This window comes from Myxocyprinus asiaticus, chromosome 28, assembly GCF_019703515.2.
Source record: "Myxocyprinus asiaticus isolate MX2 ecotype Aquarium Trade chromosome 28, UBuf_Myxa_2, whole genome shotgun sequence".
In the NCBI taxonomy this organism is placed as follows: Eukaryota; Metazoa; Chordata; class Actinopteri; order Cypriniformes; family Catostomidae; genus Myxocyprinus; species Myxocyprinus asiaticus.
In genome coordinates this window covers 24,327,152-24,346,604 of record NC_059371.1, presented here as the reverse complement: position 1 = coordinate 24,346,604, position 19,453 = coordinate 24,327,152, and the positions used below count along the sequence as shown (strand labels likewise).

At 37.5% G+C, this 19,453-nt stretch overlaps 2 protein-coding genes across 2 annotated transcripts in view; one reads left to right on the top strand and one right to left on the bottom strand.

Moving 5' to 3' along the window:
* LOC127419518 (formin-like protein 3) overlaps positions 1 to 19,453 on the bottom strand; it is a 489,255-nt gene that overhangs the window by 254,652 nt on the left and 215,150 nt on the right. The window lies entirely within an intron of this gene.
* LOC127419517 (low-density lipoprotein receptor-related protein 1-like) overlaps positions 1 to 19,453 on the top strand; it is a 193,324-nt gene that overhangs the window by 31,994 nt on the left and 141,877 nt on the right. Inside the window, exon 2 of the mRNA XM_051660970.1 lies at positions 3,210 to 3,332. Coding sequence (XP_051516930.1) covers positions 3,210 to 3,332 — 123 coding nt within the window. The remainder of the gene's footprint in view (positions 1 to 3,209; positions 3,333 to 19,453) is intronic.

Sequence of the window (19,453 nt, the reverse complement as noted above, 5' to 3'; positions counted from 1 at the left end):
AGTTTCTGCAAAGCTTGCCACCACATCCACAAGGTTTTTCTTCTCAAATTTACATTTGTCTTGTCAGAGTTGCAGTTCAATTAAGTATTTGCTATTTTTCATAAGTGTAGTAGCTACATTTTCCCCTCAACCATAATTTGACTTATTACTGCTGATCCGTCTAGTGGTTGACCTATGTGGAATTTTTAGTGGCAAATGCCAATATCTAGAGCAGTGGTTTTCAGACCGGTTTTACTTCAGGACCCAGATTTCACATTTGACATCAAGTGGCGAAACAACACAGTTCCAAAATAGTTAATTATTCAAAAGTTTAAAAAAAATGTGTGTGTGTGTAATAAAATATATATATATATATACACACACACACACATATATATATATATATATATATATATATATATACACACACACACACACACACACACACATATATATATATATATATATATATATATATATATATATATATATATATATATATATATACACATACATATATATACACATACATATATATATATATATATATATATATATATACACACACACGCACACACTATATATATATATATATATACACATACATATATATATATATATATATATATATATATATATATATATATATATATATATATATATATATATATATATATATATATATATATATACACATACATATATATATGTGTGTGTATATATATATATATATATATATATATATAGTGTGTGTGCGTGTGTGTGTATATATATATATATATATGTATGTGTGTGTGTATATATATATATATACACACACTAGGGATGTGCGAGACTAGTCGACTAAACGGTTCTGATGCTGCTAGTCGACACTGGAATTACTAGTCGGTTAATATTTCCCCCCATTAAACTGATAATAATTTTTACACATTTACGTTTGGTTTTATATTTTTACAGAGGCTGCACTTAAATTACATATTCATATTAATGTTACATATTTTAAATAGAATTATTAATACAAATATTATTTAAAAAAAGAGGATATCTGGAGCAGATACAGAGTTTAATTTCACCTCAGGCTGCGCGTGCTTCTTCCCTCTCTCACTCGCGGCACGCGCAGGAAAATGTCCTCTCGCTAGACAAGCAAACTCAGCAAAGTAGTTATGAAATCACTTCGGTGGTGGTGCGGGAATCGGCTTTCCAAATGTTTTAAAGTCCCTAAGGATGTTTTCACATTTGAGTCTTCTTTACATCTGTGCATGCTTGGATGTTATTTTTCTGCTGAGCGGGCTTTTTCAAGTGCAGGATAGACGCCTCAGGTGAGTTAAATCTCGTCTTTCACCGGACCATGTCGATGTGTTAATTTTACTCATCAAAAAAATTATGCTTTTGAGTAAGTAGCCTAGAAAATAACTGGTTTGGACTAGGTATGCAATTTTTTAAATCTGCTGATTAAGAAGGCTATTTTCAACGAGGTGCCGACTGCTTAACGTGTTAAACTATCTTTGATTCTGTGTGCACGTCATGTTCAGAATACATTAGGGTTATTGTAGGCTACATCACAGGCCTATTTTTTTCTATCCTATAGTTACTTTTTATTTTATTTATTTTTACATCGTAACTGTTATTGGTTAACGTTCTTTACCGAACAGCTGTCATATTAGATCAATGGCTAATGCACGACTGCACGTCGTGAAATACGCGCAACTTTTCAGCACATTTTTTTCTCTCTCATAGCTTTGGCTTAGTCTACCTGTTAATTATTTTCAACAATGTCCTGACTGTTTTAATATGTTAAGTAACTTTTACTTGGTGATTTCCGTTTAGAACAGGCTTTTAATGGTTGTTCCATTGATCCTGCACTATTCATTCAATTGTTTTCAATAAATATGTCTATTAAATATTCGCTAATGTTGATTCAGTGAATATGCGTCATGTTCTATATTTAACATACAATGATCATAATTCAAGGTGAGCACGTCGCAGATAAATGCCCCATTTCAGTGGAATTTACCATCAGATTTGGAATAGATTAAGTATTTTAAATGGGTCACATAAAAATTATTATTATTTTTTTTTACTGTTTTTTTTTTGAAGGTTGGTTTCTCTTTAGACTAGTCGGTTATAAAACTTCAGTTTAAACGACAGTCAAATTAGTCGTAGCGCACATCCCTAATATATACACAAACTGTATATGTGTGTGTGTGTGTGTGTATACATATATAGGCTGCTCTGGAAAAAGACTGTGTGGTTGTTTCAAGGAGCACAATACTTGTTGACCCCTCTCCAAACATAGCGCTTATGGTTGTGACCATAAAGCTCTATTTTGGTCTTTGTCACTCCAAATTACAGTGTGCCAGAAGCTGTGAGGCGTGTCAAGGTGTTGTCGGGCATATTGTAACCAGGCTTTTTTGTGGCATTGGCTTCTTTCTGGCAACTCGACCATGCAGCTCATTTTTGTTCAGGTATCGTCGTAATGTGCTCCTTGAAACAACCACACCATCTTTTTCCAGAGCAGCCTGTATTTCTCCTGAGGTTACCTGTGGGTTTTTCTTTATATCCCGAACAATTCTTCTGGCAGTTGTGGCTGAAATCTTTCTTGGTCTACCTGACATTGGCTTGGTATCAAGAGATCCCCGAATTTTCCACTTCTTAATAAGTGATTGAACAGTACTGACTGGCATTTTCAAGGCTTTGGATATATTTTTATATCCTTTTCCATCTTTATAAAGTTCCATTACCTTGTTACATAGGTCTTTTGACAGTTCTTTTCTGCTCCCCGTGGCTCAGTATCTAGCTTGCTCAGTGCATCCACATGAGAGCTAACAAACTCATTGACTATTTACACACAGGCACTAATTGCAATTTAAAAAGCCACAGGTGTGGGAAATTAAACTTTAATTGCCATTTAAACCTGTGTGTGTCACCTTGTGTGTCTGTAACAAGGCCAAACATTCAAGGGTGTGTAAACTTTTGATCAGGGCCATTTGGGTGATTTCTGTTACCATTATGATTTAAAAAGGAGCCAAACAACTATGTGATGATAAATGGTTGCATATGATCACCATCCTTAAATAAAAGACAGTTTTTTTTTTTTTTGCTTGATCAGTCCTATTTTCAAAGTAGGCAAATATTGGCTGGTTAATTGGCCTGGCTGATTAAGTATTTATTGTACTGCTGTCATTCATAAATAGTGAAATTGAATCACTTTCAATTTGTTTCTGTTTCAGCGCCGAAGACATGCAGCCCAAAACAGTTTGTATGTAAAGACCAGGTAACCTGCATCTCCAAAGGCTGGCGCTGTGACGGAGAGAAAGACTGTCCCGATGGCTCTGATGAAGCTGCTGATATCTGTGAGTACACCACTTTATCTGACTCACAGTTTTACTGCATAACAGAAATATATTTTATAATAAGCTCTATCGTGGCAGAGCTGAAATATTTTGGTTGAGGCTTGTTTTTTAGTCCTAGATAAAATCCCAGGTACGTATTGAGATTTAAGGAGTCTAAATTTGTATGACTTCAGAAGTCTTGAAATAAAGTGCACATGACAGATGGATGATCATTGCGATATTTTCATAGTGCTTTCCCTTCCTTTTTGAAGCTTGAAAACTGCATTCTTTGTTGTTGCATAAGAAATGCTGTTTTGGAACACTTGCAGTTGAGTAAAATTTGGTGAACTATAGCTTTGAGCAGAAATGGATATGATGTTCCTAACTACTTTTAGTAGTCTGATCATTGATAGAACAGCACATTGACCTTCAGTACAATGCCTGAAAAAGGAAAAATATATGGATAATGTGTTTTTCAGGTTAACTCTTCAGGATGGCATGCAGACGCACACTGCAGAGCAAAGTCTGTGTTTGAAGGTCGCCCTGTGTATGTCTCATCTGAGTGATGGCACTAATTAAACTGCTCTGTTTAGTCTAGCTCCCTACACACAGCCCTGTCCAGCCAAGTGATCTGTGTGAACTCATCTCAAACACAAAAACAGATCCCTGGCTCCTCTCATTTAACTGTGATGAGCTTCTAAATGTTTAAGCACACACAGACCTTTTGAAGCCGCTTCTATCGCACCTCACTTCACATCTGTCACAGAAGCCAGACAGCCGAACAGCAGGCAGCCATGATTTTGGATTGGTGGTTTACTGTCCAGCAAGACAGACACAGCTATTCAAGTGTTTACATATGATCTTCTGTGCTTTAATTGCAGCTGCCTGTTTGTTCTCACAGGCTGATAAAAAAACATTACACATGTAGATGGTGGAAAGTCCATGTAAACATTTTCCATGTAAAAATGTTTTCAGCATTCAGCCACTTCTTATTACACTCGTATATCTTAGCGGTAACTGTGAGGTGCTCTTTATTGCTGCCTTATTTATGTCTTTCTGTTTTCTCGCTCCTTGAAAAAGTGCTGTGGTGATACCATGGTACAGTCATTGTATCTAGTGGAAATACTGTAATACGAAAATATCACTTATAGGGCTGCAACTAACGATTATTACAACGAATTAATCATTAGCTCTTAACTGATTATTCAGCTTGTGCCCCGACTTAAAAGGTTGTATTAAACATGCTTACTAGCAATAAAGAGGACAAAGTCATCTTTTAAAAATAGCTCTAAATGACATTCACTGAATTAAAGGAAAAAAAAAACCTTTTTGTTAAGTTTAATTCAGTAAAGAAATTCACTGCAAAAACTCCTATTGTTATAAAGTGTTTTTGTCTTGTTTTCCATTTTAAAATGAATAAAAATCCTTAAAAACAGATACATTACTTGAGAAGCAACATAAAAGATATTTAGACTTGCTTTAAGACAATGTATCTTAATGTATTTTGATATTAAAATTTTTATTGATTCGAAAAACAGGATTACACAAACATAACAAACAACACTGAATCAATTTATAAAATTGTATGTCCTTCCCCCTGAACATCATATGCAACCGAACTGCCAAGCCGTCTATATGACATCTCTTCAAATAACGCTACCTTGCCCAATTCGGTGCATCATTCATAAAAAGAGGGAGCGCTCATTGATTTCCATCCCCTCAGAATTATCAGTCTCCCGATCAACATGCCAGTGAGGATCCACCTCTTTACATACCCATCAGCTATATCAATAACCGCCCCATCACCCAACACACAAAGTCTGGGACAGAACAGAACTTGAGTGCCCAGGACCTCGCAAACAAATTCTGGTCTCTCAACCAAAACTCCTGAATCCTCGAGCAAGACCAGAAAGCATGTGTTAAATCTCCATCCTCCAACTGGCATCGCCAACAGGTGGGTGTGTCTTTTAAACCAAGCCTATACAATCTAGAGGGGGTCCAGTATAATCGATGCAGAATCTTAAATTGCATCAGACTCACCTTGCATCTCTAGATGTAGACTTGATGTTTTTTTAGAATCCTAGTTCACACTCCCCCCTCCAATACCAAGTTTGAATCTTTCTCCCATAATCTCTTGAGAGAGGTTGAAATTCCGTCCCCCAGACACTGAATTAGCAGGGAGTAATACACTGATGCCTCATGGCCTTTTCCAAAAGCATTAATCACCACTTCCAAAGTATCTGCCACTTTAGGGGGTTTTATGCTACTCTCAAAAATAGTACAGAGCAGGTGGCGCAGCTGTAAAAACCTAAAGAACTGAGATCTGGGAATCCTAAAATGTTGAACCATGTTTTCAAAAGATCTCAACACTCCACTCTCATATAGGTCACCGAGCGTGTTAACCTCCCTCACAATCCACTCTGACCAGCAGAAATGGGACTTATTAATATGTAATTTTGGATTCAGCCGTATGCTCAAGGCAACATTTAAATAAATGTCCGAATTAAACACTCTGGACACTTTTGTCCATACCGTGTGCAAATGCGAGATAACGGGGTGTGACTTAACTTCTCTGGTTAGTTTGATAGAAAGGCTTTACAGTGGCAAAATAGGGGCAAGAACTTCCTGTTCAATACAAAACCAGGTAGGAGCTCTTTCAGGTGGAAGTGATCAATGTGCCAAATATCTGAGACCGAATGCATAATAATAAAACAAAATCTTGGGTGGGCCTAGCCCACCTTTGTCAATCGGCCAATGTAACTTGTTGAAATGTAATCTGGGACACTTACCATTCCAAATGAAGGACTTCGCTATGCTATCAAATTGCTTGAAATAAGAGAGGGGGACATCTACAGGGAGAGATTGTAGCAGGTTGTTACATTTTGGAATACAATTCAGTTTAATAACATTAACCTTCCCAATCATAGATAAATGTAATGAAGCCCACCTGTCCACATCGCTCAAACCTTTTTATTAAAGGGTCAAAATTAACTCGCACAATTTAAGCTGTCAGAGCCAAAGCTTCAGATTTAGGCCAGTTGACTCTGTATCCTGTGAACTTAGAAAAGGAATTAATAATTCTGTGGAGGCAAGGCATAGATCTAGTGGGGTCGGAGACGAATAATAAAATATAATCTGTGTAAAGCAAAAGCCTATGCGCCATACTTCCCGCCACCACCCCTGGAAAATCATCTTCCTTTCTTATCGTGGCTGCTAATGGTTCCAGCACAAGACAGAACAATAATGGGGAAAGAGGCAACCCTGCTGAGTGCCCCTATCCAGAGTAAAATAATCTGAAATTAATCCATTTGTTTGTACTACCGCTACCGGGTGTCTATAAAGTAACTTAATCCATCTAGCTAGATCAGGGAAATTGGACGGTAACTCTTACAGTTGCTTGGATCTTTGCCCTTTTTAAGAATCGGACTGATCCGGGCTTGTGTCATGGTTGGCGGAAGCTTTCCATTCTTTAATGATTCCATATAAACTTCTAACAAAAGTGGAGCCAGTTCTGTAGCATAAGATCTAAAAAATTCAGCGGCAAAGCCATCTGGCCCCGAAGCCTTGGCTGTTGGCAGGGCCTTAATAACCTCATCAAGCTCCTCCAAGGTGTCTCAGAATCAAGATAATGTTTTTGCTGAGTTGTCAGTTTAGGGAGATCTAATGGTTCCACAAAGTTTTTAATATCTTCATCAGTAGACGAAGATGTGGAACTATAAAGATCAAGATAGAATTTTTTAAAAGCATTATTAATATCAATGGCTGAGGTAAAAACCGCTTTATATATCTATCTTCCCTGTTTTGCCCCCTGACTCAAAGTATGACTGTCTTGCCCTGAATAGCCAAAACTCCACCTTCCGTAACAAAATAGTATTATATCTATATTTCAGTCGGGTCAATTCTCTGAGGCCATCAGATGACATTCGGTGCTCCAGTTCTGTCTCTGTACTTTTAATATTCTCTTCCAACTCCACGAGTTCTTGTGCTTTGGATTTTTTGATGAATGAGACATACTGTATGATCCGACCCCTAAGAAATGCCTTAAGTGCCTCTCAAGCCATAACCACAGAGGATACTGAGGACCAGTTAGTCTCCATATAAACATTAATTTCAGCCTTTAACATTTTTTGGAAATCAGGATTTTGCAAATGGGATACATTAAAGCGCCAACTATATGATATCTTTTTCTCCATATGTGGCAACACGTCTAAATTCAGCAGGGCGTGATCTGAGACTAAGATGTTTCCAATTAAGCAATCAACAACAGATGAAATCTATCCTAGAATAAATCTTATGGACTGATGAAAAAATATATAGTCCCTACCAGATGGGTTCAGAAGTCTCCAAATATCTGTAAGACCAAGATTTTTACACATCCTGTGAAGCGTCAGTGTTGCTCTAGGGGGCTTACATACTTTTGCTTCACTGTGATCAAGGACCGAATCCATCAATATATTAAAGTCTCCTCCCAATATTATATCATGAGGGGTGCCAGCGGCTTGCAACATCCCTTCAAGATCTATAAAAAAGCCCTGATCATCAGCGTTAGGTGTGTAAATATTAGCCAAAATTAACCTTTGCCCCTGAATTTCTGCTAAAACAATAATGACTCTTCCTAATTTATCTTTACTCTTTTTGAGACATTTAAATTGTAGATATTTACTTATCAATGTAATGACTCCCCTGCTCTTTCTTGAGCCAGCACTAAAGAAAACATGTCCACCCCATATCTTCCCAAATTTTTCAGCTTCCTGCGGGGAAAGATGTGTTTCTTGAGGAAACACTATATCATATTTCTTACGTTTAAGAAAATAATTAACCTTCCTTCTTTTTATGGGGTGCCCCAACCCATTCACATTCCACATGGAGAGAGACAATCCACTCATATTTTACATTTTGACATATTAGAAAAAATAGATTGTGTGTCAAAAATAAAATTATAAAGACCACATTCTCCATTAGTGCAACAATCAAATCCTGAACTTCCCCCAGAACCAAACAAACAGAAAAAAAGAAAAACATGTGCATTAACCCCGCGCACGACAGCGCCAACTGGCGTCCATCCCTCTAAACTCAAACAGTCCGTGTACGTCTACGAAAGTCCCCGCGACAACTTTGCAGTCACATTGCTCAAGTCTGGTGTCTCTATACAAATTGTGTGAGACAGAATTACATAACAGAAAATAATCTATAAAACAAACTCCAGCCAATAGGCAGAATATACACAAAGAACGTGTTGATTCATTCACAAAACTGTATCGAAGGCGTGGTCCTCCACAAAACAACTTCAGCTGCTAGCGGAACCAGCACACAAAAAAAAACAAAAAAAAAAAAACAATTCCATTCCGTTTCCTCAGGCAGTCAAACGAATGCTCGGTGAGCCGGCTGATCATGAGTGCAGCAGATGACCTAATCTTTCCAATGTTCTGCAAAAAATACTCCACAAAACAAACTCCAGCCAATAGGAGGCATAAGCACAAAGAATGAGCAGATTCATCCACAACTGTCCCGAAGGAGTGTTATTCCACAAAACAAACTCCAGCCGCTAGGCGGAACCAGCACAAAAAGAAACAAGAAAGGTGCCCAGCTTCCTTGGAGGGTCAAGTGTATTGCACTTGGGGGCAACATGATCCATTCATTTTATCAGTCCATTGATTTTCTGGAAGACATTGCTTGTTGTGGGCATGTAAATATTTTGTGGCCATCCTTAGTATCTATTCTCAATTTGGCCTGAAACATTAGTGCAAAAGCGATCCTCCGTCGATGCAAGAGTTTCTTGAAGGAGTGTTACTATACAAAACAAATTTACCAATACAAAAAGTAACAAAATGGCACCCAGCTTCTTCAGACAGTCAAGCATATGTTCAGCAAGTCATGCTCACTTGGGGTCCACGTAAGAAACACCGAATGGCTTACTCACCCCATTGTCTCTATGAAAGACAATGCTTGCTGTGGGCATGTAAATATTTTGTGGCCATCCTTAGTATCTATTCTCAGTTTGGCCAGAAATATCAATGCAAAAGTGGTCTTCTGTTGATGTAAGAGTTTCTTGCATTCCTTGCATCGATCACGTTTCTCTCTTGTTGAATTCACAAAATCTGGGAGCAAGAAAATGCTGTGATTTTTCCAAGAAATCCTTCCTTTACTCCTTGCCTCACGTAACACAAGATCTTTATCGGATGATCTCGGCTCTGCAAGTCGGGACTCTGTGAGCTCACTCGATTTCCAGTTTATGGCCTGTTATGTCAAGCAGACTCGGGAAGAGCTCTTCTATGAATTTCACCATATCTCGGCCTTACTCATGCTCAGGAATTCCAACAATTCGGATGTCGTTTCGGCGATTACGATTTTCCAAATCCTCCAGTTTTTCCCAAACACTTTCCAAGTCAGTCTTGGTTGCTAGCGGATTAGCAGCTTACTCCCTCTCCGATGACTCCAGATAATCGATCCGTCTCGCGACGTCCCTGATCCACAATTTTTTATTATCGATGTTGTCAATAACGTCGACTCATCGTTTCAGCCCTAATCACTTACAAAAAAAGTACCATTATTATTACTTTTGAACACTGTATTGTGGTGATACCATGGTTTTTGGACATGGTACCATAGTATTACCTTGTTTTTTTCTCTCATAGTTATACCATGGTTTATGTACATGTACTGTGGTAATACCATGGATTTTTTTTTAAATAAATTTGAGTACCTTGTCTCTACCACAGTATGAGTATGGTAATCATTCAGGTGCAATAGTATATCCCTTAATGTGTTGGTACCGTGGTACGGTCTTTATATCTGATGGAAATACCATTGTTCTCTGATAGGTCACTTGCAGAAAAGTACCATGGCATTACCATGATGTTGGACACTGTACCAAGGTAATACCATGTTTCTGACATGGTATCATGGTAAAACCATGTTTTATGGATGTGTACCTAGGTAATACCATGGTATTTTTGTAGGACTTTTGAATACTATGTCACTACTACATTATATGAGTATGGTTACCATTCAGTACCATAGTGTGTCCCTTAAAAAAGTACTGTGTTGGTACCATGATACTAGAGGTCTGCATTCCTGAGGGACACCCGTGGGACCCGATCAGATTTTTTGCATCGTTGGACTAAATTTCATAGTTAAAGGTAGGAGTGGACAGAACATCCATGAGTTGTGTGCAGGAGCGGGTGGTCAGAGAAGAGTCTAAAAAATCAGATGTGGATATCTTTTTTTCTTTTTTTTATATTGTTGATATATGAATGCAAAAAAAACAAAACAATAATTATTATTTTATTTTACAGTTAATTTATTTTTGATAACAATAAACAGAAAATCCAACTTAAAAATGAGCACACAACTCATGCATCAAATTATCCAATATTTGGAGCAGGCTGTAGTCAACGGAGCTTTACAAGAATGGCAAAGCAAAGCATGGACACACAGTGTCATCAAAGAATGTGAAACTTGGACTGGAAAATGGTCAATTTAAGTGTTAAGAAATCAACCTCAGGCAAGTCAGATGGGCATCATGTCATCTGACAATAGCAATAACAAAAAAATAAAAAGTTATTTGTGTACACTTGTCTATTTGTATGGCTTGTTTTGGCATATGTGGAAAATAATGCGGGGTTGCGGGAACAGGAGCGGTCAGGAAGAAAATCACTGCCGGCAGAGGGTGGGTGAACATGGAGTAAAATTCAGCGGGAGCGTTCAGGTTTGGGATAGAAACTTGCGGGATGGAAAAAACAGTCCCGTGCAGACCTCTACATAGTACAGTCATGGTATCTGATGGCAATATCATGTTTTTGGACACAGTAATACAATGGTGTCTAAGTACCTTGGAGTACTATGTCTTTACTTTGCCGCTTATCAGTCATGGCCTCCTAATAATCCCCCTCCATTAATTGGTTGTATCACTCTACTATCTCCTCTCCACCAATAGCTGGTGTATGGTGAGCCTACTGGCACACTATGGCTGCCGTCGCATCATCCAGGTGGATGCTGCACACTGGTGGTGGTTGAGAAGAGTTTTGAGTGCAGTGTCAGAAAAGCCCAATATAAATGTAACATTCATTCATTCAAAGTATGCATGTGGTAATCGTTCCAAAAAAACACAGTGTACCCCTTACAAACAATTACCATGGTACAGTTGTGGAATGTACTATAATATGGTGCTCAACAGTTACCACAGATTTAAATGAAAACGCTTATATAACTAAAAAGTACCATGGTATTACCATGTTTTTTTTTCTTCTGATGTGGTATCATTGTAATACCATGTTTTATATATATATGTATGGTAATACAATTGTTTTTTGAAGAATCAAAAGTACCATGTCACTACGATGGTATATTAGTATAGTAATCATTCAGTACCATAGTATTAGAAAGCATTACTGTGTTTGTACCATGGTAATATTTTTGTAATACCATGGTACTGATGTATATGAATGATTACCATTTTCATAAACTATGGTAGTGGCATGGTACTTAAAAAACAAAAAAACAAAACTGGTGTTACTATGGTACATATCCAAAAACCATGTTGTTGTTATTATTACCCTTACAAAAAGAACCCTCACAGTATAAAAATATGGTAGTACCACGTTTTTTTGGACATGTACCATGGTAGTACTCTACTGTGGTATTTTTGATAATGTGAGGGTATATTTTTTACAAGTATACCATGGTAAATCTACAACAGAACATGGTAACAGGCAAATCTGTATTTTTAGGGCTATCTTCAGAAATTCACACCAGGACTCCTCTAAATAAACGACTCATCATTTGGATGTCTTTCACAGAGTTGCTCCTGGGCCTTTGAGGCCTCAAATGAGGAGTTGCTCAAAGCACATAAACATCAAAGAATTTTCCACCTGCAAACAAACTTTCTGCTGTAATCGCACCATCTGCCACTCGAAAGCGCAACTAATATAATTTCAATGCTCTTAATGCAGTTTGGCTGAACAGAAAAAGAGGGCTTTTCATTAAACCGAAGCGTTGACCTTCCTGATCTGTTCCTGCCAATTACACACTTAATCCTCTTTGTTAAAGCCATTTCCAACACTTAAATCCAAGAGAGAGTCCCTACCAGTTGTCATCATTTCAAATTAGAATGTATGTAAATTCAGAGTCAGTGTCACGTCTAATCCTGGCCTTAACCATTATTATTTTGTCATTAGGGCCTTTTAAAGTCATTAGGTGGTGTCTGCCGGATGTCTCGGCATGTAACGGCACATTTATTTTAAAAGTTTAATTGTGCCATTTAAGTTACCAGACCCAATAACTGCAGGATAGAAGAGATAATATGAAATGGGTTGCTTTAACTTGTTTATCAATTCTTTTGGTTTGAAACACACAAACAAACTCATTCAGACTAAATCTGTGGCTCTGTTTCACTGGGTTCAGTTGAGACTTGTCTTGTTGTACTCATATAAGGTGAACTGTGCACTTAAAGGTACTACTTCAACTCACAAGGTCAAGTTAATTACTAATTTACAGATGGTGTTCCCACCAATGCCACGGTGCCGGAACCCATAAATCTCTCTCTATCTTTCCCTCCCTCTCTCGTTCTCTCCTTTGTTTCTTTCTCTTTCTCTCTGTGTGTAAATCAGCTATTTCAACGGAGCCTGGCAGCTCCCTTGTAGGGCTTGTTTATGCCTTTAAGTAGGTCAGTATATCATTAGAAAAGGACAGAGATAAGAGAGGAGAGAAATGAAGAACTCTCCTATTCCTCGGTTCTCTCTTTCAACAAAATCGTTCTAAAATGAAATTTTTTTTAGATTCAAACTATTGTGACTTATTTTCTTCCATGGAACGCAAAAGGAGATATGAGGCAGAATGGATGTATGTATGTATACGTATGGGACTGATTTTTTTTTTTTTTTTTTTTTTTAGGGGTATGATAGTGGTTTTTTTTATGCATATTATGCTGAGCTACCTTAAAGTATGTTCTTGTGAGTCATGCCGCTTTTTCATTTTGTCTCGTGTCTTAATTGCATGGCGGTTCCCAGGTGTCTTACCTAAGCTGCAATTACCCTGCAGAAGTTAAGACAAACTCTTACAGTCTGGCTCTGTCAGGGCATCACACTGCAGGTGTGCCATCAAGCTCGTCTGACTCATCTTTCCCAGGCTGACTCAAAAAAGCTAAATGAGATAGCTAATTCTCTTAGGCTTTGTGACATTTTTTCAGCTTTGTTAAAAAACTGGAAAACTTCTCTGCGGATTTGTGTGTGTCTTGCTTTAAATTTAAAATTAAAAGGTTTTCATACTGGGGACGTTTGCTGCGGTCGGACTCCTAGTGCGATTGTTCCCAGTGCCCCACGCATTCTGTCGAACCCTGGTGCTTTCCGTCATAAACTTGCATCATCAAAAACATGCACATGATGAAGAACACAATGCTGGTCCAGGGCGCTATATTTGTTTTTTATTAATCTGGTATCATTATGCGCACCACAGTGAGTGAATGGATTGCCACAATCTCAGAGGAAAATGTCAAAGTTAGATATTTTAATATCTAAATTGAACTAATTTTTGTTCAGTACTAGAAAGTTTAGGTAAAAAATAGTTTCATCTGATTAAAAATGGATTTCACCCTACACTGAATTTTTTTTTTTTAGCAACTTAAAAAATCAAGGCAAAATGATGCAGGTAGAATTTAGATTTTTTTCAACAATTGTTTTTCTACTAAATGCAAAAATAATTTCTTGTTCAGCCAACTTTCAATTCGCAGTATGAGAACTTTCATTTTGTCACCATTTCAATAACTTGAACATGAAGTTAACTGCTATCTTTACCTCTGATGAGAGAGGTATGTCTTGCAAGGCAGTTAAACTGCTTGACATAGAAACACAATAGACCTAAACCGTTAACACACAAACTTCAATAATGGTGCAAATCAACAAACCTCATTAAGTTAAAAGATGAGCTCATAACATCACCACACAACCATTAATTAACAATGGCAACATAAAACAACAATAACAGCATAAAGTCAGCAAACAGCCAAAAAATAAGCCTAAAACACTACTGCATTATTTATTCCTGTTGCAATGCATTCTGGGAACTCACAAATCAGCACAAATGTTTAAAATTAAATTGTTTGTTCAGACATCTATGTTAGGCTAGTTGGGGCAATATTTGGAGGAATATTGTTGGTCTAAAATGTGTTTTTATTTAGATGCAAATGTAGTTCACATTTCGTAGTATCTGTCACTCAAAGACCCCTATAAGCTTTTTAACAGTGTACTGTGTACGTTCTTATAAGAGAATAAACACAGCTGCTGAGGGATTGAGAAAAAATTGGCATATTTCTCTCTTCTGACTGTAGTAATCCATCTTTATTTTTGCTCCTTTTAGAAAGTCACAGAAACAAAATAGTGATTTTCTTTTTTCAAGGAAAATATAATATTTACTGTCATCTCCCATATACCCGCTATAGTTTACTTCTGTGTTCCAAACCCAGAAATACAAAAGTTCCATTGGAATCAGGTGTGAGCATTAGTTGAGTCTCTCGTGTCACAAGGTTCTCGTGAGGAGCATTGTTTGTTTGGGTTTGTGAGTTTTAATGGAGTTTCTGCCAGTGTAGAGCATTTAAATTCAGTCACTTATGTGGTTCCATTTTAGTTAGGATGCTGCCTTAGAAGGTTGCTGGCTTATTGTGTAGACAGACCGCAAGAAAATAAGTGATGATAAAAGTGATTTGATTTGATTTGAAGACAGCTCACAAGGGTTTAGCACTGAATCTTAGTCTTTTTTTTTTTTTTTTTTCACTCTTGTGTAGAGCCCAACCGATATGGGATTTTTGAGACTGATACCAATTTTAGAGAGGGAAAATTCACTGATTACCGATATGGTGGCCGATATATTTAATTTTTGAAATGTGGATTTTTCACCGATTTTGCACCGATATGACTATGCAAAGGTACTCGGAAGGCTGTTTTCTTAAACAAATATTTTTATCAAAGAATATTTGACAGTATTATTATACATTGTCAACAAATTCTAGAAATGAACACTGAGAAAATAAAGAATAAATAAAAATACAATAAATAGCTTAATAAACATCAGTACTGTATGTTTAGTATCAGTCAAATGCTGACCATTAAAATAAAGAATAAATAAAAATAAAATAAATAGCTACATAAACATCAGTACTGTTTAGTGTCAGTCAAATGCTGACCATTAAAATAAAGAATAAATTCAAATAAAATAAATAGCTAAATAAACACAGTAGTACTGTTTAGTGTCAGTCAAATGCTGACCATTAAAATAATGAATAAATAAAATAAATAGCTAAATAAACATCAGTATTACTGTTTAGTATCAGTCAAATGCTGACCATTAAAATAATGAATAAATAAAATAAAATAAAATAAATAGCTAAATAAACATCAGTACTGTTTAGTGTCAGTCAAATGCTGACAATTAAAATAAAGAATAAATTCAAATAAAATGAATAGCTAAATAAACATCAGTATTACTGTTTAGTATCAGTCAAATGCTGACCATTAAAATAAATAAAAATAAAATAAATAGCTAAATAAACATCAGTACTGTTTAGTATCAGTCAAATGCTGACTATATTAATACTGCTGAGTCAAGATAAACAGCGGCAGTGGTGTTGCACCATATTCTGCTATACAAGTTCAGGGGAAACTTTCAATGGTGTAAAACCAGACTTTTTAAATATTACATTTTATAAATGCAACAACTGGAATTGTTCGGTTGAAGGGGGTACAAAACTGTGAATCCTGAACAAAACAGTTCGGTGAATACATGTTTACTCATTAGCTTCCACTCAGCTGACAACAATGAAAGTAGCTACGTGCTTAGCTAGTTAGCTATAAGCTCGTTGTCACGGAGAGTAAAAGACGGATGTTGTTTATTTTACTTTCCAGCATTGTGTTTTACCAACTAGGTAACAACATAGCATGTTATCAACACTCATCAGACACAATCCACTACCGCACTGTTGTCTGCTGAGCTGCAAAAAGATGCTCTGATGTTTACCTTTCAATCTGCTACATTACTGACTGCATTAACAAACTATAGCTGGCTAACAGCAAACAGACATGAGTGACATGGTTGTCATGGACAAGGTTAATGTTATATTAGTTATATTGAAAAGGGAAAATGATGGGGTCATTGTTTATTAAGTTTCCAGTATGTATTTCTGGAACTAGTTAATTTACCGTGATGACACCGCTGAACTATATATCGGTCAGGCACTACTCTTGTGTTTCCTACCTTAAAAAAATTAGAAAGTTTGCATGGAAAGAGTGGGGTTTGTTTGCCTGATTTCACTTAGAAACTCTGATAGCATCAGCATTTTCGCCATCTCCTCCTCTTTTCTCTGTCCAAATCTGTTTCTGGCCATCAAATGCTTGGTCATTTTTAAAAAGCTTTTAAATCTGCTTTTGAGACACAATTATGTAAAACGGGCCATATTTAGTCTAATGCAACACAATACCACTGCTTTGCTTTTTCCATGTTTTGTTGAATAAAGTGCAGTTGGAATGGTTGAGATAATGAGTGACTGATTAATGTTTTAACTGCATTCCCAATAAGAATATTTGGCCACTCTGTAGAATTTTAGAGAATGCATTCATGGCCTGCATGATTGTGGTCAGGGCAGCAAACAGGACCAGATGTCTTCAAGAGAAAAACTTTCATGTAAGTGGGTCAGTTTTGGGCCATAGAAGAGATGCAATAATAATAAAAAAAGAGACACTAACCGCACCAAATGTATTCTTGAATCAGCAGTCTAGTTCCAGAAAGCTCTTGGGAAAGGATAGCGCTCAGCGTGGGGTAATGTGCATCTGAGTGTGTATGTAAATGCTGGTGTCTTTTCACATTCAGATACTGTTTTAAACTCTTGAATTGAATGGGTGAGGAGGAGTGATTATTCAGTGCAATTTGCACTTGTGTAAGGCTGCTTCCACACACAACCGCCCCTGACGGGACTGATATCTGTCCATGTTGTTACACCGATAGATTAGGTTGGTTGAGAGTCACTATACATGTGACCTACAGGAAAAGGTGAAACATGGTTAACTGATTTTACATCCCTCTGGTGAATTTGTTCCTGATTATTACACACACGCACACACTAGGGATATGCAAATCTACATATTTTCATTATCGACTAGTTGACTGAGTGATTAATTGACTACTTTGTCTTGCCATGAATGATTGATTTAGTCCACCACACTCCAATCAGACAAGCTATTCAGTCTCCCAAATCAATGACTAGTCGAACATCCTGATCCATCCCTAACACATACAGAGTTAGTATACAGTGTGATAAACCTGCATGAGTGTATTTCCTGGCCACATGAACCTGAACAAGATGTGATTTGGAGAATAGGTACCAATCAAGGCTATCTCTGCTTCTCCTGTCATCTTAGCTAATCTTGCTGTGTAGCCCTTATGTCTGTCCTCTCTGTTGTTCACACCTCAGCATAAATCTAGAAAGAGGGAAGGCGAAAGAATGAGAGAGAGATCAAAGGTACAAGAGTGTAACACAAAAATATGTGAATAAATGAAGTCTGGGAATGAAGTATTCAAGATGGTCTGTTGAGGATGGCCTTGGTAGCTAATGGGGATAATGAGTATTCTGCATGGCAGAAACTGAGATCAGAGGTGTGTTTCATTGTTTGACCCCATTCATCTGTTCAAATGTACCCTTCCACTGTTATTGGGAACAGACAACAGAAGGTTTGCAAGGACACTGGGTTAATGGCACGTCATCGCTGACCCTGGATCAGCTGGTCAAAGACAGCATAAATTTAAATGTCAAAAAAGAGGTTTTGCTGTGGTGCTGAAGATAACCGGTCAAGGTCAGTTCATTTAAAGACCTTTTTGGATCACAGAGTTTGTTCTGCCCTCAAGCTTTCTAGTGAGCAGGTATTCTCAGCCTCAGATGGCACGCCCACAGTCTGTGTACTAACAGTCTTGATGCTTGTAGCACAAAAAATTGGGAACGCTATCTCAGTCCAGTCAGACCAAATCTGATTGGCTGACTACTACATGATTTCCGAGAGCTTAGTTTGCGCTGGTCCGGGTGGAAGCACGAGTCGAATTCACAAGGTTCCGTGTTGATGCAGTGAGCCCTTTTGAGGACTAAATAATCACAGAATTTGCCCAAGTTTGCCAGGTTAGTCACATCAACTCTTTTAAAGATATTCAGCGTTTGGTTTGAGGCATGTAGCAGACAGTAAAAAGAGATTCAGCATTTGGTTTGAGGCACGTAGCAGACAGTAAAAAGAGATTCAGCGTTTGGTTTGAGGCACGTAGCAGAAAGTAAAGTGGATATCCATTAGCAGAGCTGTATATTCTGCTTTGTTTACTTAGTTATGTTTGTGAAATACTCTGCAATGAGGTTCTGTGTTGTACTTAAACTTGCTACATATTTTCCGCAATTTTCCCCTGTGTTTTCTGTGCAATCGCTTGCGGAGATTCACGTGCCATTATAAACATGATGAGTCACAACATTAAAACCACCTGCTTAATATTGTGTAGATGCCCATCGTGCCGCCAAAACAGCACAAACCCACATTTCAGAATAGTATTCTGAGATGATATTCTTCTCACCACAATTGTACAGAGTGGTTATCTGAGTTACCGTAGACTTTATTAGTTCAAACCAGTCTGGCCATTCTCTGTTGACCTCTCTCATCAACAAGGCATTTCCATCCCATTGTTGGTGCCAGATGGGCTGGTTAGAATATATCTGTAACTACTGATCTCCTGGGATTTTCACACACAACAGTCTCTAGAGTTTACACGGAATGGTGCCAAAAACAAAAAACATCCAGTGAGCGGCAGTTCTGTGGATGGAAATGCCTTGTTGATAAGAGCGGTCAGCAGAGAATGGCCAGATTGGTTCGAACTGACAAAGTCTACGGTAACTCAGATAACCGCTCAGTACAATTGTGGTGAGAAAAATAGCTTCTCAGAATGCTATTCTACACTTTTATGCTATATTTATGCTATATACACATCATAAAAGTAATATACACAGGGTAAAGGAGTGTTAGATACTATAGCTGGGGCCGTGCAGGCAGACTCATCAGAGCTGAAAGCAGCATGAATGAGAAAGACCCCTTTAGTGGTATATGCAATAGTGCATCATATGCGCACACACA